General features: G+C 57.0%; 1 protein-coding gene across 2 annotated transcripts in view; it reads left to right on the top strand.

Annotated features, from left to right (window-relative positions):
* KCNIP3 (potassium voltage-gated channel interacting protein 3) overlaps nt 1–19298 on the top strand; it is a 79611-nt gene that overhangs the window by 1932 nt on the left and 58381 nt on the right. For both annotated transcript variants that reach the window (XR_012379717.1, XM_073897370.1), the window contains exon 2: nt 9475–9640. Coding sequence is in view for 1 of the 2 variants with exons in the window: in XM_073897370.1 (XP_073753471.1) it covers nt 9475–9640 (166 nt within the window). In the remaining variant the exon portion in view is untranslated. The remainder of the gene's footprint in view (nt 1–9474; nt 9641–19298) is intronic.

Below are 19298 nucleotides of genomic sequence, written 5' to 3'. Positions count from 1 at the left end.
GGGGCTGACCTGGCCAGAGATTGGAGCGGGTCCCACACCTTCTGGTGCTGGGCCAGGCAGGGACAGTGGTTTTAAGGGAAGCCACCACTGGCTCCCTCACCAAGGTCAGCAGGAGGCTTGGGAAAAAAGTCTTCCACTCTAGTGGCAGCAGGGACTGCAGTTCACAGCCCAGGCTGGGAGTTGGCCCAACTCATTCACTCTAAGCTGCCCGTCAGTCATGGTCAGCGGCTGCCCCCAGTGACACCCCCATGGATGTTCGGTCCCTCACCTCTCTGTGCACTACCCAGTCCCTTGTGGATCCTTGTGACATCCCAGGAGGGCAGGCACTGCCACCTCCCTTTCTACAGACACTGAGGCTCAGAGAGGGGAGCAGGATGTGCAGCTTGAACTCTGTGAGCTCCTAGGGGAAAGGAACAAGCAGAACCATGGGGTCTCCTGTGGCAGGTGCGAGCTACCGTCCTAGGCCGTTGGGGAGTGATGTCTTCATGGCCTGGCGCAGGCACTGGGAACCTCTACCTACCCAGCTTCCAGCCTTCTTGCAGGTGCTTCTGTAGGTGGGCCCGAATTTGCTCACTAATTTTTTTTTTTAAAGATTTTATTTATTTGACAGAGAGAGACACAGCGAGAGAGGGAACACAAGCAGGGGGAGTGGGAGAGGGAGAAGCAGGCTTCCCGCCGAGCAGGGAGCCCAATGCAGGGCTCGATCCCAGGACCCTGGGATCATGACCTGAGCCGAAGGTGGACGCTTAATGACTGAGCCACCCAGGCGCCCCTGCTCACCCATTTTTAAAAGAGAGTGATCAAAGGCCTGAATTGAGATGGGGAGTGAAGTGGCTGACTGTCGTCCAGGTGGGGTCTGGGAGAAGGGCAGGGCTGAGGGGCAGGATCCCTGAGGTGGCCACTTCTCCCTGCACGGCCTATCCAACAGGCCCTGCACCTGCATTATCTCCCTAGACCACTGGGCAGCCCCCGAAGAAGCTCTTGGTATTGTACGCACTCTACAGGTGAGGAAATGGAGGTCTGCCCTAGGTTGCAAGCCAAAAAGTGTTATAGCTGGAATTTGAGCCCTGCTCCATCTTATTTCAAAGCCCAGGTCCCTAGGGCTTGGCGGGAGGGTTGGGCAAGTCCTGGGGGAAGGTTACGAACAGAGAGTGGATTGCTTGTCACCAGGCAGCTGGGAAAGTGCCCCATCCCAGCTGGGGGATGGCTTCATGCGTTTGTGGCCCATTGTTCCTTCTGAAACCTTTAGTGAGAGCACATGAACCACACCCCATCCCTGGCCATGTCCCCTCGTTTAGCCATGTGACCTTGAGCCAGCCACAGATCATTTTCTGGGTTGTAGATCCAGAGCTGCAAAGGAAAGGACCCCCATCTTTTGAATTCAGGATCCCTTTTATTAAAATCCTCCACGAGAGTGGGAGGTGCTCTGCTGATTCAGGCTGGCTTGGGGCCCATCTGCTCTCTCTGTCCCACTCCAAAGCATCTCTGGTGATGCCCAGGAGCAGCTGCGGAGGCCTGAATGTGGCCTCTATGAGGGAGAGGGGCAACCTTGGTTTCCAAGGCAAAGAGGGAAGAGGAGAGAGAACTTGGCAGGTCTTCCTGAGCTGGTCCTCCAAACAGGGATGGGGGGTGGGGCAGGAAGGAAACAGACAGGAAGGAGGCACAGTGGGGTGTCAGTCACTGTGTGCTGTGCCCCCACCCCAGCTCCCTATTCCCAGCTGACTGATGTTTCCCTTGAACAGGTGCATCTGTCAGCTGTGATCAGCCTACATCCTTAGAATGCCACAGAGCAGCCGCGTGACAGGGAGAGAACCAAGGGGACCCACAGGTGCCAGGGTTGGAGAGGGGGAGCTAAGCTGAGTTTTGGCAGGTCAGCCCAGAGGGGGCCTGTCCCACCTCCCAGTTGGCCGGTTTCCTGCCTCAGGTCTCTGCCCAGCAGCCCCCGAGCCCCACAGGCACGGGCCTATGCCGCGCTCAGCTAGGCAAAGCAGGCCCTGGTCTTCACGGGCCACATCTCCAGCTCTGCCCCCCACCACTGCCCACCCCGCCTCCAGCACACGCCTCCAGGACAAACAAGGGCTAAACCTGAGCCCACCCGCTGCCGGTGCCATGCCCCTGTGCCCAGCCCAGCCTGATTCTGGTTTAAGATCTTCTCTCAAGACGGACACTCTGAGCAGTGACCCCCGGAGAGCCAGGTTCTACCCCCAACTCCACCCAGTTGACCCTGTGAGCTTGGGCAGGTCCATCCCCTCTCCGAGCTTCAGTATCCCCATTTGGACCTTAGATACACTCCTAGCCTGTGCCAGGCCCTCACCTGAGGCCGGTGCCTTGTGCTGACCAGTGGGGGCCCGGAGTAGAGGTGGGGGACACTACCAAAAGTGCCAGGGGGCAGTCTCATGGACACACAAATGCCCACTAGCTTATCATGGAGCCCCATCTCCACCATTTGGTACTGGATGGCTCCAGCCAGGAGAGGATGGTGGTCTGGGACGGCTGTTAACCTGGCTCTGCATCAGGAAGATCTAGGCTCAGTCCCAGCTCCTTCATGCATTAGCTGTGTGTCCTTGGACAAGTTAGCTAGTTCCTCTGTGCCATGGTCTCCTCATTTTCCTGGGGGAAACATCATCATCTTCCCAGGTAAATGAAGTCCTATATCAGCCTGCTTAGCACAGCCCGGGCATAGAGCAAGAGCTCCATAAATGGTTGGAGGGTCAATGTCACTATTTTCTCATTACTGAGTAGAGCCTGGGAAGGGCACTCCAACAGGAGAATGTCGTCAGTGAGCATGCCGCGTCCCCCCGCCCCCCCGCCCCGCCCCGGGTTAATGAGACACCTGCATCGCCTGGGCAGCATGGGCCAGGTGGGGAGCTTGTGTCCTAGTGCAGGTGGCAGCCGTCAGACGCAGGGTAGCGATGACCCAGTCCTCCCTCCCCTGCTCCAGCATGTGTGTGCTCGTGCAAGTGTTGGCAGGGACTCCTTTCCAGCTCCCCCCTCACCAGGCGAGCTGCCTAGCCTGCATCTGTAGGTGCCCAGGGGTGGGTGGAGAATCAAGCCTCCCCAAAGTCTCCCCCCCCAAATCCTCAGGGCCTGCACGACACGACGCCCACCGCCACTTCCTGCCATCTGTCCCAAGTGATGGAAATAGAGCGAGCAATGAGGAGTGGTTGCTCAGTGAGCCAGCCTGCGCTGCCACAGTCCCCAGGACAGTGCTGGGGGCGTGGGTGGGGGCAGGCAGCCCCACATCTGAGCAGCTCTGCGCATCCCCAGCTGGTCCAGTCTCTGGCCCTGAGGGCAGCCCTCTTAGGAGCGGGCCAGGGGCTTAGGGGAGACTGAGACACTGAGACCCCTTCCTCCCACAGACAAGACCAGAACTTTCCACTGGGTGGGATGAGCCCTCTAAACCCTAGCAGCACTTTCAAATAAGCTCCTCTACTGAGGAGCTTTATAAAAATAGAGCAGCACGGGCTCCACCAAGTCAGATAATGCAGCCTGCAGGCAGCCAGATGTGGGGGAAGCTCCCAGGTGATTCTGATATGCAGCCGCTGAGCAGAGCAAGTTGGCTCGCTCGCTCTCTCTGGAAATCCCTTGGCCATCGCTTGGCCCTGCCCCTTGCTCTGGGTGGCAGAATTCCTCAGCATCAGCAGGATAGGGACTATGGATAATTGCGCTCCTGCTGGGGCTTTGTATGTCACCTCACTTAACCTTCCCCGTGGTCCTATAAAGGCATATTAATATCCCTATTTACAGATGAAGACACTAAGGCTCAGCGTGGTTGAGTACTTTGTCCAGGGCTGCCCAGCTGGGAGGTGCGGGTCTGGGATTCAAATCCCCGTCTGGCTGACTGCAGACCTCTTCCCACTGTACGTGGTAGCCCAAAAGAACATTAACCTGCCTGAAATCCCCCCTCCCTGGCTAAGTGTGTCTTCTGAGCCAGGATCCAGTGGGTCCTGGTGGTCCTTATGCAACCATTCATGCTATGTCTCATCCATAAATGTAAATATTTGGGGAAAAGTACCTATAATATTTGCATATGCATTTCCTCGGATGACATTACCTCTGAGGAATGGAGCCTGGGTGTTTGAACTTGGATTTGCCAAGACCCTCCATGGCCTCCAGCCATGCACCCCCACCCCCAACGGGCTGCCACATGCCCACAGGTAACCTCTGGGCTTTGCTTTGGGGGTTCTCAGAGCCCGACTGATGAGAACCACAGAGACAGAAGTAGCTGCTTGAAGGTCTCGCCTCAGGGCACCCCTAGTCCTTGGCCTGATGGGCCCTCACAAGGCGACACTGTGCACATTGGGCATGGGGCAGTGAGCAGGGTAGCAGCCCTCGAGGCTACTGGCCTTTCGGGGGGCTGCAGAGGGTGGGGACTCATGAGGTGGGATGTCCAGGCCCAGGCCTTAGTAGTCTGTTTACGATGATCTGGCCTCTTTCGACGGCGTGGTGAAAACTCTCAGCCGGTGGTGTTCCTAGTGGAGAGTGCAGACCTTGCTCTGGGGTGGCTAGAAGATATGAGGGGTTATGCTGCTCCCCCGTCTCTGTGGAGACAACTGTCGCAGTTACTGGGGAGTCCCCTCAGCAGCCCCCACTACCCACATCCACAGCAGATCCTAAATACCCACTAATATCTTCGCCCCCCCCACACTGCTTGGGCCTGGCTCAGCACCCCCACTTCCTCCCCTGGATTTGGGCACCCCCTCAGGTTGGCCTCCTGCCTCCACACCCCACTGGGCCACCTTTCTGAAACAGGTCTGACGGACCCTAGCTGGGACTTGAGAAGGAGAGAGGAACTGGGGTCAGCATATGCCCTGGCAGGAGGAGGCTGCCCCAAACCATCCAACTGGCTGGTCTGAGAACCATCTAGAACAGTGCTAGCCAATAAAAGTGTAGTGTGAGTCGCAGGTGTCATGTTAAATGTTCAGGGAGGCACATTAAAGAAAGTTTTTTTTAAAAAACAAAGTTAGGGTGCCTGGGTGGCTCTGATGGTTAAGCGTCTGCCTTCGGCTCAGGTCATGATCCCAGGGTCCTGGGATCGAGTCCCGCATCGGGCTCCCTGCTCGGTGGGGAGCCTGCTTCTCCCCCTGCTTCTCTCTCTCTCTCTCTCTCTCTGTCTCTCATGAATAAATAAATAAAATCTTTAAAAAATAATAAAAATAAAAAATAAAAAGCAAAGTTACTTTTAATCATATATTTAACCCAGTGTAAATATTATCATTTCAATATGTAAGCAATATAAAATTAATAAGCTATTTTATATCCTCCCAAGTAAGGCTTTGGAGCCAGTGTCTATTTGCACCGACGGCACATCTCAGTTTGGACTAGCCCCATGTCAAGTGCTCAGTAGTCACCTGCAGCCGGGGCCCCTGTCTGGGGCAGCTCCGACCCGGGGACTCAGCAAGGCTGTACCGAGCAGGTCCCTAGGTCTCCAAGCTTCCTAGCTGTTGGTACTCTGTCTTCACTGACTTTGCCTTATCTGCCACAATCTGTGTGATTGGTTTTTTATTTTTTCTTTAAATTTACTCACATTTTAAATTTTAATAAATGCATTGAGAGGGGAATCTTTAAATCATTATTGTAAATGGGAAGAGGGGAGCCACTGATGAAGGAGAAGCTAACAGTATGGATGCCATGAAAACAAAAACAAAGCAACAGCATTACCCCCCTCCCCTGCCACGTGGCCTGCCGAGACTCTGAGCCGAGGCCACACCCCATCTCTGTAAGGAGGAGGCAGAGGTAGGGGGCAGTTGGGGCACCCCTCCCACCCCCCAGAGTCTAAGGCGTCTCCCAAACCAGTTGGGAGCATCTCCCAGGTGCCCAGGGGCCAGCTCCAGCCCTGGGAGCCCATGACCTCCAGCCAAAGCCCACCAAGGACACACCTGAAGTTGGACAGTTAGGTGGACTCCTCCTTGACCCTGAGCACGAGAGAACACACACTATGGGGGAACCAGGCAAGCTTGGTAAGAGGGTGTGAGGAAGAATCTATTCTGGGACTCGGGCTTCAAAGGGCTGATTTGGAGGAGGGTCTAAGGAACCTCAATAGATTGGTGTGAGCATCAAATAAGACAGCATCTCCACACTCCTAACCAAGCGCCTGGCCCATAGCAGGTCCGTCACCAGCTTGGTGTCCTCTCTGTCCCTCCCTTGCTCCCCACAGACCTGGACTTGGAAGTGAACTAAGACCTGCCCCTGACCCATCTGGCCAGACAGGAGCTGCGATTCTCAGCTCTGGGTTGTCAGGGAACAACCTCTGCCCTTTGGGGAATCTGTGGACCTCAGAGAAGGCTGCAGGTCCGCAGGGCCAGCCAAGGGCCATTGCTGGGCCTCAGGGCGCAGGTCCTCTGGCTTCATCGGTCTCTGCCACCCAAACCTGGCCACCCCTTGAGGCCCACGGAGGATGGAGGGATGGCTCCAGCCACTGTGGAAATGATGCAGGATCAAGCAGGAGTGGGAGGAGAGAAATTCTCAGTTGAATTATGACAAGCGACAGGGGACTTTCATCTAGTCATTTGTGAATATTTCTTGAGGTTTTCGAGTGTGTATGTATGTTTAATAGCCTTTTTTGTTTGTGGACAGTATTTTTATTTGAGACTTTACTGAGATCACTGTGGAATCACATGTGGCCGTAAGGATTAATTAAAGAGAGACCCCGGAGGGAAGCTGCGGGGCGGGGAGTGGGGTGGGGTGGGAAGCAGAGGAGCAACGGTGCGCGAACCTGCCTGGCGTGTGTGAGGAGCACAGCGAGGCTGGCGCTGGCGCTTGGTGCACGTGGCCGGCCGATCGGAGTCGGGCTGTGCTGACTGAGGCTTTGTAGGCTGGAGGAAGGCATTGGGGTTTTATTTGGAATGCAGTGGAAGCCACGGGGTGCTTAGCAGGGATGGGAGGGGATTTAATTCAAGCTGGAGTTTCCTCACTGATTCAGCGCTCCTCAATTCTGTCACCTCTTAGAACAGAGGCATCTTGGGGTGAGGGGGTCGTGTCACCTCTCAGGGCTCCCTCCCTTCTATGCCTGAGAGCTTCCAAATCAGGAGCAGGGTGCCCAGAGTGGCCACTAACATTTCCTGACAGCCCAGACAGACCTTCTCCCAGACAGACCAGCGTCAACCATTCATGAGGATGACCTGCGGTCACTCGTCCCTCCTTGCCCTCTCGCCTGGGAGGATGGGCCCAATCCACAGCCTGTGGACTGTGCCCCTCCTTGCAGTTGTGTGGCCCTACCCACAGCCGTGTCAGCCACTGTGGGCCCCTCCTCTCCTGTAAGGACCCCTCACCCACTTCACAGGGGGAGGCCATCATAGGCCCTGCTTGCGGGGCTCCCAGAGCTCCTGCCACTCGCACCCCCAACTCACTGCATCAGGGAGAACACACATACTGGGGCTCATCCATCCAGGAGAGTATCAGGACATTCATAGACTGTTACTCTGATGTGGCTGGGGGCTTGGGAGCCCCTCCCCAGCTTCCGAGGCCTTTCCGGAGCCTGGCCCCGGGAAGGCTAAGCAGTGCAGCCTGTGGCCAGCACCACCTGAACTTTGGAACCAGGAGACCACAAGTGCAGAGAGGCCCTGGCTTGCCCCCAGACTCTCCGGGACTTAGTTTCCTCATCTTTAAAATGGGGGTGGCGTTGCCGACCCTGTGGGATTGTCTTGACAGTGAGACCACATTGAGGCCCAGAATAAAAGGCCCAAATGGAGCTCTCCGCCCTGCCTGTGGGTCTTCCCAGCCCTCCCTGGAGGACAGAACCCTGGGCCCCCTGCCAGGTCTCTCCTGCATTAGTTAGGCCTGGTCTGCAAGCCTCGGGCCCCACGAGGACAGCCCCTGCCAGCCAGCATTGGCAGCATTGTCCTGGGATAGGCGGGGTCCCAACGGATAGCTCTGAGGCCCAGTGCAGTTTTTCCTCCTGACATTCTCCACTAACCCCAGCTGCAGAGCCTACAGCAAAGAACGCATGAAGTAATGAAGCCCCAGCTGCCCATCTTCCCCCTACCCCCCTCCTGGACCGAAATAAAGACCTTATTCATTGAGGCCGTTTCTCTCCTGAATGAGATTATTAATAATGGAGAAGGTGCCTCTCTGACACAGCTGGGGCAGGACTGGGGTGTATGTGTGCGTGTGTAAGTGTGTGTGTGCATGTGCATACGGGGGGCCTCCTTCAGTCTCCCTGGCACCCTGAAACCCCTGGCCACCCCTGCTCACCCCCTCTTTCTCCCCACCAGGATAGGGTGTGCTCACCCTCGCTGCAGCTCTGGGCACCGCTGACCCCCCTCATTGCCAGGGCCAGCCTTGGAGAAGGGAAGGAATGTGGGGGTGCTCCTGAGGGTGTGTGTCGGGGAGGTGGCTTGGAGGGTGATGGTGATAGAGAGGGCACTTGCAACTGGGAAGGCCCCAGAAATCAGGAAAACGGGTGTGGTCGTCACCCTGTCTAGGCGGCCACTTCACCAAAAGCTGACCGGGAGGCAGCCTGCCCAGCCCTAAACAGGAATGGGCCTCAGGGAGCCACGAGCCAACCCAGCACCCGGAGGGTTCTCCGGCTCAACTGGAGCCTGCGGGATGCAGCAGACCAGCTTCCCCTCACTTGGGCATTTGTACAAACTCCTTGGTTCAGGGGACCTTGTAGGCATTTTCTTACTCCTTGTGCCCAGGAAAGCCCATACCGGGGACATGAGAGAGCCTTAAAGTCCAGATGCTCACCTTCCTGACTCCTCTTGCAGCCAGGGAGTAGGCATGGGACCCGGGCGGGGATTATCAGATTCCTCCACTCTCGACCTTGAACCTGGAACTAGGGACTCAACTGAGAAGACCCCCAGAGCAGCCTCCAGGTCCCAGGGCCAGCAGGCCCCCCCCCCCGCATGGAAGCGCGAGCAGCAGGGGCCGGGGTGCTCTGCTGCAGCAGAAGTGCTCTCCCGGGCCTCTTCTGGGGGTGACTGTGGCTGAGGGCCGCTGTCCCTTGGCTCGCTCTTTGCTCTGGTTTGCCTTCCCAGACTGGCTCTCTGTCCTTTCTGGGGAGGCTGTGGCTGGCCCGGGACCCCCACAGCTGATTCCTTTTCAGTTGTCATCTGCTGGGGTCAGTCTCTGCTTCTGGCGCCCGAGGGCTGACCGACACAGGGGCTCTGTTTGGGGCCCCGGGTCTGCAGCACTTGCCCAACTGCTCATCTGTTTATTGGCTTTGGGGAACCACGCACATTTCAGGATGACACAAAGGCAGCACATGTGGAACCCCATGACCCTGGAAGGATCTCCCCAACTGGCCACGCTGGTAGCCATTGTCCTGGCCAACCAACCCGACTGCTCAGACCCAGTGCCCACGCAGAGGGGCGCCCTCCCACAGCTGGAACTCAGGCCATGTGCCCTGGGTAGAGTGAATCTGGGAACAAGACCCTGGTGGGATTAAGGACGACCTTGCCCCAGAGGTTGGGGTCGGCCTGGAGGTCCTCTCTGAGCAAAGGCTCAGGGCTCCTCTGCCTGTCCCTGCTGCAGGAAGTGATGAAGGTGTCAGATGGCAGCCTCCTGGGGGACCCTGGGCGCACACCACTGAGCAAGAAGGAGGGCATCAAGTGGCAGAGGCCGCGGCTCACCCGCCAGGCCCTGATGCGGTGCTGCCTGGTCAAGTGGATCCTGTCCAGTGCAGCCCCACAGGGCTCAGGTAGGGGCAGGGGTGGGCTGGGGGGAGGGCAGAGGTGGGCGTGGGGCATCTTTTCTGAGCTCCCTTCTCTCTGATGGCTCAGAGACTACCCGGGGACCCCAGGCCACACCACCTCTGCCTCTGTTGGGAGATAATGTTTTCATTCATTCATGCAAGCAAGGCCACTGCGCTCAAAGCAGGACCCGTGGAGGGTGAGGACGGAGGATTGGGACCATGCTGGGGTGTTCCACCTCAGTTGCTGGGAGGAGAGAGCCAGGGGCCAGAGTCCGACAGGCCTGGCTGGCTCTGCCTACCCTTCGCAGGTCACCTGGGGGTGGCTCACGCATCCTTCCTCAGTGCTCTGTGAAAAGGATGGATGGCAATGTGTGCAGAGGCCCAGCGAGGAGGAGGCCCTGGCCCTCGCCCCTCCTCGGTCCTGCCCAGTGCACCCAGGGCCTGTGTGGCTCCGAGGGGACTCAGGAAGTGGCTGGTCTGCACTTGCCCTTGGTGATATTTGATGCCTGCCGAGCGTGACAGAGCAAGGGATGCACAGGGAGCCTCATGCAGCCCCCGAACTCTCACACCTACATACACACGCCACACAGTCACACCTGTGCACACCCACCCACCACGCCAACGTGGGTGCACACCCAGGCGCACCCATTGCTCACACCCACGTGCACACACCCAAACGCATGTGATCACATACACAAGGCGTGCAGGAGAGCCTGCCTCTTCGCCTTTAAGGAAAAAGGTAGACCTGAGCCCTAACAGCCTGTCCCGTTTGTTGTCTCAGTCTGCGTGATTTCCAGGGAGCCTCAGTCCCTCCGACGGGAGAATGGGCATAAATCACGGCCCCAGTCTCCCAGGCTTGATGCAGGGAGAGGGGAGGGGATGGCCTGAGGGGCCCCGCAGCAGGCAAAGCAGCTGGCAGCCACCTCTGTCGAGTGGTCAGTGGTGGAGTGCAGCCCCCTGCAGGGTGCTCCTGGTGCCATTTCAGCCCCTCCCTTTGGCCGCCGCCCAGAGCCCCTGCCCATCTGCGCTGTTGGCTGGCATTTGCTCCCGACCCTTGCCCTCGGCGCTGAGGCCTTTCGCAGAAGCACTGGTGCACGTGAATCCATGTGTGGGGTCCGTGCGCGCTCCCCAACGCCTCAGGTACTGATGGGGGCATGGATTTTGCATGTGGCGGAAACGTGAAGGCACTAAAAGTTCATGCGAACAGCTCACCCGGGAAGCTGGCATCTTGACTGCTGTCTGTTCCACAGCAGGGTAAAAGCAACTCCCTTTGCTATCAGGATAGAATCCAAGAGCAGAGGTCAGCCATGGGGCTGTGGCGCTGGGATGTGCCCAGCCGTGTGCATCGAGGGGTCCAGTCCGCTGCAACGGACAGAACTTGTGCTGCTGGAGGCTCCAATACCCCACTGGTCTTGCCCCCCAGGCTTGCTTTCCTCAATGCCCCCCACCCCCACTCGGGGCCTCAAGCAGGCTCCTCGCCCAATGTGGGGCTTGAACTCATGACCCCGAGATCAAGAGTCACATGTTATACCGACCGAGCCCGCCGGGCGCCCCCTCCAGGCTTTTCTTGGCAGTGGCACAAGACCATCCCCTCAGTGCCCCTCTCTGTGTCACCCTCCCTGATCCTCTCCGTCAGGCACCCCCACCCCACCCCACCCCTAGGCTTCGCTCCTGCTGGGCCCTGTCTCTAACTTCCAACTTACAGGCAACTTTCAGCTGCTTCAGGATGGGGCTGGAGGGTGATGTGCCACCTCCTGGTGGAGGCTTTTTGAGGCCCCGAGTGGGGGTGGGGGGCATTGAGGAAAGCAAACTGGGGGGCAGGCTTGTTGTGTTAGAGGTCACAAGGAGAGGGGCCCCGAGGGGCCCACAGATCCCACCTTTAGCTCAGGGCAGGTCCCTGGAGGTCAGGAACCCATGCTGAGCTGTCAGGATGTTTGCTGGAGACCTGTCATAGCCCAGAGCTGTGGGGGCAGCAGCGGGGGTGGGTGGAGCAGGGCCCAGGACACCATCCATGGCTCAGACCCAGCCTGGTACATTGCCCTGCACGGACACACTCCCCGGACACCATGCCAGGCACTAAGAGGCTGTGTGACGCGTGGAAAAACAAGATCATATTGCACTGCATGGGGTTCAATGATCAGATGACTCTGTTTTGCTAACGAGTCCACTGAAGCTCAGGGAGGTCACATGACACAGTGGGTCACAGGGCATTAGGGGCTGAGCAAGGGCTCTGACCTGGAGCTTCCACGTGTTCCAGGCAGGGCGCCCACCCCGACGTGTGTCCTCCACATCTCTTCTCTCAGGGAACCTCTGGCATCCCTGGAGACGGCAGCCACCCTCCCAGACTGAGGAGCCAAGACCCCAGCGTACCCCTGGTCTCCACTAGGCCTAGCTCCCAGACCCAGTCTCCTTAGTCCAAAGGTGTCCTCCGTGTTCCCCTTCAGGATGGCACAGCTGGCGTGGTCACACTGAGGGCTTTGCATGCACGTGAGATGCTAAAGTGTGCCCAGAGGAGGCGCTTCTGCTCCTTCAGGAGACTTCCCGGGCTCTGGGTGCAGAGAACAATCGGTGCATTCAGTGTCGCTCAGTCCCTGAGCTCTGCAATGCCCAGCCGTGGTGTCCTGAGCATCGGGTGCCTTTGGAAGGCAGGCGCAAGGCCAAGACACTACACCCTTGTTGTCAGGGGTTTTTCCATTCAGAGGAGACAGATTTCTGGGATGGCTTGGGGGAAGAAGCCAAGGCCCAGTACAGCACATGGATGTCCCCGAGGCTTAGGCGGCCTTGTCAAGCAGGGGCCGGGGTTCGAGAGGGCGATGGCGGACCAGCTGCTGCTGCATCTGGAGGTCCCTCCTGGGCTGTGAAGGCCCCCCCCACCATGGAGTTGGGAGCTGGCCTGCAGCAGTGGCCTCTGAAATGGGCCCAGGAGCGGGGGGAGTACAGGAGAGCACAGGGCGGGCGGTATAACCCCAACCCCACCCAGGAGGAGCCCCCATCCTCAGGCAGAAGAGTGTGTCCCTCACCAACACTGGGGAGCCCGTCCTCAGTGACCCAGAGGCTGGGACTCTGACCTGCTCTGCCTGTCTCCCCAGCATCTGAAAGTCCCTCCTGTCAGGATACCAGAACGTCTCTCCAGGAGCATGGCTAAGCTACCAACTGGAGAGACAGGCTTCTCAAGTCTGGCTTCTGAGGAGGGCAGTAGGACTGGGTTTCCTCAACTATAAAACTGTAATCATAATACTGCTCACAGAATAACCTGGGGTCTTGGCAGCAGACCACTGAACCCAGGCTGGCTGGTTTAACCAGAGAGACATTTAGTCTGGGCTGTTGGGAAGTTCACAGAAATTCTGGAGAACCAGAGAGGGAAGCTTGGGCCCTGCCCGCCACTCCGGGAAATGCCCCACATCCCTAGCTGTTCTGGTAGGAACACTGGAGCAGGAATCCCATGCTGTGTGGCACGTGCGGCCACTCCTCACGCACCCAGACACACTCCTGCCCCTCCCCAAGGTGGAGACCCAAATTTTCATCCACCGCTGCATTCATCTCTGGGTACTCCTTTCTCTGGGGGCTCTGTCAAGCCCATGTAAAATCATAAAGCCACCACCACCACTAGCAGCCTGATAAAAAAAAAAAAGTGGTAGTAGAAAGGTATGAGAACAAAAAGGTAAATTAACTTGTCTATAACCCGTAAGGCTATATAAATAGCCAGGATTTTAATGTGTTTGAAGCACTGAGATATTCGCAACATTGTGTTTCAAATTAAGATGCCAGATCAGATGCAAATTTTCAAGGATTTCTCTGAAAAGTGGCCACGTAGCTCTTGAAGCTTTCACCCTCATCAAAAATAGAGAAAGTTGAATGGTTGGGGTCTGGCAGGGGGGAGATGACTGGTGAAGAGGATTTCTCTGGAGAGAGTGTGTTGAGTTCAACCTCTGAAGCTGAGAGAGGGATGTTTCAGTTCCCTTTTGTCACCTAACAAAATAGCCCCAAATACCACCCTTTTGTCTTCCCTCATGTCTGTAGGTGAGGCATTGAGGTAGGCCTCCCCTGGATGGTTCTTCTATTCCACCTGGCATTGATTGTGATTATTCACTTGGCTTTGTTCAGCTGGTGGCTGGGCTGGGCTGGGCCAAGAAGGTTCCACCCACATGTGTGACCTCCGTGTCCACATCTCCCCCCACAGGGCTGCTCGGGCTTCCTCACCACATGGCGGGCCCACTGTTCAAGGGGGCTGGCTTCTAAGAAGGGTGTTCCAGTAAGAAAAGGCCAAAGGGCTCTTGAGGCCTAGGCTCTGGAACTCAGAGCATCGTTTCCACTGAAGGTTGTTGGTCACAACAAGCCATAGGCTCAGCCCAGATTTGAGGGGAAGGGAATAGACTTCTTTTCCATGGAGCTGTGGTAGGAAATTTGTAACTGTCTGTGAACCACCACAGAGGCCTCAGTTAAGAGTCCTTGGGGAAGTGATCCAAACTCTCATTCCTGAGGGATCTGAGCTCCTGGTCATCCTGCCTGTAACGCCCCACTAACATTTATCACTGTATTCTGCAGTATTAATAAATTCCCTGGAGAAGTCACTAGATTTGGGACATTGTGCTCTCCGCCCCCACCTCGTGCAGCTGCCACACCTTCTCCCCTGGATAATCAGGGTCATTCAACCCACCCAAAACCCGTCTATAAGTTGGTCTAAGTGGTATGAGGAGCCCAAAACGGCCAGGTGGCAGCCTCAGCCTCCAGCCCAACAGGTCCACGGGTGTTTCCTTTCAGGAAGCATCCTTTATTTGGGATCCAAAACCTCTAATCCGGAGCCCAGAGTATTGGAGATGCGAGGCAAAAATGCAGCGAGGGGGTTGCTGAGGGCTGCTGCGAGGGCCCACTGTCACCATGTCCCTTGGTTTCTGGATCCGTCACTCTGCTATGGAAGCAGCATATCCAGTAGCACATCCAGCATCTGACGGGACAGCATCTGAATCATCTCATGGCTGGTGCTGGGGCCAGGTCTGCAGGAGGCTCTTCCATGGTTCGATAAGGCCAACTGCTTCCTGGCAGGGGGAACAGGATAAGGTCCGTGGGTCTTGCAAACACTGGCTTTGGCCATACTTCTTCGTTGTCAGAGGAGTCCCTCGAGCAGCAGCAATGGTATGTGGGACGCTGTGATGGGTGATGCTGTTGGCAGTAGCGGGGCAGGCAGGGAGGAAGGTCCGGATGTGGAATGAGGGTCAGTTCCAGAGAAGATAAGTGGTGGTCCCTGCCAAGATGAAGGGGTACAGAGGAGTTGACCTGCCAACCGGTGGCTGGCTTGTCACCCAACAGCTGTAGCCACATCAGCCTGGGGAGGAGAAGTTCCTTCATGGAAACTATAAGTCCTCTTAGACCACACGGCACTTTGCTGGTGAGCAGTGCCAGGCAGCAAGGAGTACAGGCTGCTAGGTCATCTTGTCTACCCGACTACTGAGCTCTTTCTCAGGCCTGCTGCCCTTTGGACAACAGTCACCACTCTTCCTCTCTCCTTTCCTCCACCTCCCTGGCCCCTGAACAAATGGTTCGCAACCATCCCTGAGTGAGTGTAGATCTGTACCCCAGGCCTTCTCTTCTTCTAGGAAATGTGGGCAAGCAGATGTATTCGACACTCTGCCCACGAGGAAGACTCCCCTTCTCCATCGTCCTTCCCTGCTGAGTGGGCCACCACGTCAACCTAGAGTTGGTGCCTTGCAGCTCTGTCTATAAATTACATATGACTGCTTTTCCTCTTTAGATGGCCTTAGGGACTCCCCACGGGGTCACAGGTATGGGTTGAGGGGAAGCTGGTGCAGCGTTTCCATGGGGGCCTGAGTCACTTGCTACACACTTACCTGAGGCTTCCAGACCCTCTGCCCCTGCACTCAGACAGCCCGTGCACACGATGATAGAGTATTGCGCACACACGTACGGGCCTTTAGAGCCAGGGGGAGGTCGATAGTCCACTCCACAGTGGAGGTCCATGGCCACCTGGTGTCCTACAGGCATTCCATCTCCATGAGGGCCCAGTAGCGAGCCACTAGCTCCATGGCAAAAGAAAAGATCTTTGCCAAAGAAAGCATGGCTTAACTCCAAACCCGGAGAGACCATCGACTGTTCCTCCTGGAGACGGCCATTGGCCTGCCGAGTATGCTACCTTGCCTGAAACACAGTGTGTGCTCATGAATGTGCAGGGTCAGGAGGCCCAAGGGGCAGAGCTGCTTGTCTGCCGCCTTTGCTTACTCTCAGCAAAGCAGGCTCAAGCAACCATTCGTCTTTCACTTCGGAGGGAATATTTTGACTCAGCTGCACTTGTGTATGACAGAAACCCCAAATAACAGCGGCTTAGATTAGACAGAGATATGAGAAATCTGGGCTAAATAGTGGCTGGCACTAGTTTAGCAGCTTGGGGAGGTCAGAATCAAGGTCTTTGGGGTTTGGGGGCTTTTTTGGGGGGGTGCCCTTTTCCTCACAGCCCCAAGGTAGTTGCTTTGGCTCCAGCCATCATGGCTTCATTCTAGGCAAGGGGAAGGAGAAACTGGGTGGAAGGAGGAAATGGTAGTGCCTACATCAGGAAAGCAACACTCTCATGGGAATCTCTGGAAGATTTCTGCCTGTATTTCCCTGGCCAGAACTGAGCCACCTTGACTGCAAGGAAGGTGGGAGAATGTTGGTTTTTTTTTAAAGCTGGGCACATTTCCACCTCCAACAGAATCTGAATTCTGTAGGTGAAGAAGCTCAGGAGAATGAATACTGACGTGGCATTTCTCGGCCACACGTGCCTTGTGAGGTTGTTTGGATGACGGAATGCACTGGCGGCCGGAAGCAGCTTAGCAAACTGCCTGGCACATGCTTGGTGCCCAGCAAATGTGGGGGCGGGGGGTTGGCCAGCAGTTTCTGCCCCAGCCATCCACCCACTTGTTTTCCTCTACCCTCCTCGTCAGAGGGACCCCTTTTCATCTCCCCATTCTCTACTCCATAGAGGCACCAACAGTGCTGTGGTTTGGTGTCAGTGAGCGGAGACCAGAGGTCAAGAAATAGCCGAAAGTCAGGGCCCTACCCATCCCCCAGCTCCGCCCAGACCCCTGGCCCCTGAGCTTCCCAGGCGGAAGCCTGGGTGGGAGCAGTCTGCTCCCTTCCTGGCTGCGGAGAAGCCCTGGGTCATGGGTGAGGCCCCTCGCAGTGAGATCACACTCTCAGCCGAATATCACACCAGTGGCACCTCCTCCATTGGTGCTGGGAGCTCGGGAGCAATGCGCACCCCCACCCCAAGCCCTCCCCAGCCCAGGAAGCTGCAGGAGCCCTTCTGCCTCCAGCAAGAGTGAGCTCCGGGGTCCTGGAGAGCCAGAGCCAGCCACAAGGTGAAGGGGCGGGCCTGAGGGTAGGAGCAGGGGCTGCTTGAGGAGGTCCACCCCGGCAGTGGGGCTGGCAGGGTGCTGGCCGGCCCCTGGGCGCTCTGGGCTGAGGGCTGAGGGCAGGTGGTCCTGGGGAAGGCAGAGAGAGCAGGAGGCAGAGATGGAGGACGTCGGAGGGAAGCAGAGTCCAGAGAGGCCGAGACCCTGAGGGTCAGCTTGAGACCAAGAGGAGAGACAGACCAGAGTGAGGAGAGAGAGAGAGAGAATTCTGGAAGGAAGGCTCTGAGGGTCAGGTTGGGGAGAGGCAGGCAGAGGAAGAACGGAGCAGCCTGGGGGTGGCCTGTACTGTGGCTCGTCAGGCCGAGCTGAGGGCAGGACCTGGGGGCCCCAGGATGGGGCCAGGCCCAGGGGTGGCAGGGCGTGGTGAGACCGCAGGCCCCGCCCCGGGGCCTGCTCTGAGGCTTCAGGAGTGCCACCGTGGCTGCAAGAAGCACCTGGGAGGCATCATCAGCTTCTTCTTCCGCTTCATCTCTGGGAACCTGGCTCGAGGTGAGGGCTGCTTTGACAGGACCGCTCAAGGGAACAGAAAGAAGTGGGTTTGGGACTCTGCCTGCCTTGAAAGGGGCCGGGGCAATCGGAGGGGGCGGTGACCTCAAGAGCAGAACTGGAAGGCACCCCCTGGCTCAGAGCCCTGCCCTATGACCGCAGGCAGTGAGTGTGAAGCCAGGCTCCCGCACCCTGGGCCCGGGGCGGGAGACGAGGTGGGAGGGGGCCTCCTTCTCCAGGGGCACAGATTCAGCCTGGGCCGGGAAGAAGCAGGAGGCTCCGGGGCCAGCCCACCTGCCCTGCCCACACTGACCCCATTGCCCCGGGCTCTCCCCTCTTTCCTCCCCTCCGCAGAGCCCCCTCCTGCTCCACCAAAGAGATGTGTGACTTCTGTAGTGAGGATGAAAGAAAGTGCTTGATCGGTGACAGCCGTCTTTTTAAAATCTATAAAACCAACCAACCTGGGATTGCGGGCAGGGATACAATGGGGCCATCAGGCTCAGGCCTGGGGAGGAGCCCCATGTGGCAGTGAAGCACAACAGGCCAGGGCCCGCTTCTGCTCTGTCCCCTCTGCCCCTCACCAGGGTGGGTGCCCCAGGGCTCAGCAGGATCAAGACCCAGCATCGGCCGTGAGGACCAGGCACAGGGAGAGGGGCTCCTGCCTCTGGGCGCCTGGTGTTTTCTTGGCCAGATGCGCTGGGAAGGGTGGTGTCAGGAGCTCCAGACGCTGAAAGGAGAGACCCTCAACAGCTTGGGGCTTCTGGGCCCTTTTGTCTTATCCTGTTATTAGAGGGATATGAAGGGAATTCGGCTAAAGTAATCACATGACTCTCTAAAGAGATGTCAAATGATATCTCTAATACATAAACATGAGCGAGTGTAGAAATGTGATATACTGGCTTTTTAGCCAAAGCTAAAAAATGCTTCTGCTGCCCAAAGATGCTCATAGACCCTGAGGGACAATGTGCCCACACTGAGCGGGGCTGGGCTGAAAAGCCTGGCTGTTTGTCCCCTCTGGGGGGCGGGGGCCTTGTCCCCTGCTCTGATTCCCTGCCCTGACCCAAGCTCTTGGCACAAAGCCTGGTGCACTAAATCCTTGTCGAACTAATGAATAATATTTTAAGAAGAATAAAAACACAAAATTGAGCATATAGCCAATCATATCAATCATCTCAAAATTGGTCAAATAATGGTTTCAAATACTCAAAAGCAATAATAGATGTCTAGTCATGAGAAGACAGGATTCTGATGTAATGACCCATCTGATGATGGAGATCTGAGTCTAAAGCAGGGGTGACAACCTCAGGGGCCTTTAAGGCGGAGAGGGGGGGTGGACTCAGGCCACTATTGCTGCAGGAAATGGGAGCCCAGGGTCACAAGCCAGCTACAGAAGCACTGGAAGCTCTGTCTCTGCTCGTGATGCCCCTTAGCCCTGCCTCCCAGCTGTCAGCCTTCCCCACCCGAGGCAGTCATTGTCGGGGAAGATGGAACTTTGCACACGGTGGGTCACTCCCCTGGGAGGGGAGACACCTGGGGGTCAGGCTTAGTGGCAGAGGGATGTGCCTGGCGTTACCAAGTCTCTGCGAATGGATATGTGTCAGGGTGCCTGCTACACAGGGCGACTAGGAGAGTCAGCAAGACTCCTTGCTTACTGAGTTTCCGTGAATGGGAGTCTTTATTGCCCAGTAGTTTCATGCACCTTTTTCAAACCTTTTTACATGCTTGATTGGCTCGCGGACTCTTAGGGCCTTTTCTCACTCCTTCTGTGTTTC

Source organism: Callorhinus ursinus, unplaced genomic scaffold, assembly GCF_003265705.2.
Source record: "Callorhinus ursinus isolate GAN/ISIS: 27379988/994484 unplaced genomic scaffold, GSC_fseal_2.0 scaffold10, whole genome shotgun sequence".
In the NCBI taxonomy this organism is placed as follows: domain Eukaryota; kingdom Metazoa; phylum Chordata; class Mammalia; order Carnivora; family Otariidae; genus Callorhinus; species Callorhinus ursinus.
Note: the sequence above shows the minus strand (reverse complement) of the source record. Positions and strands in the feature narration are given on the sequence as shown.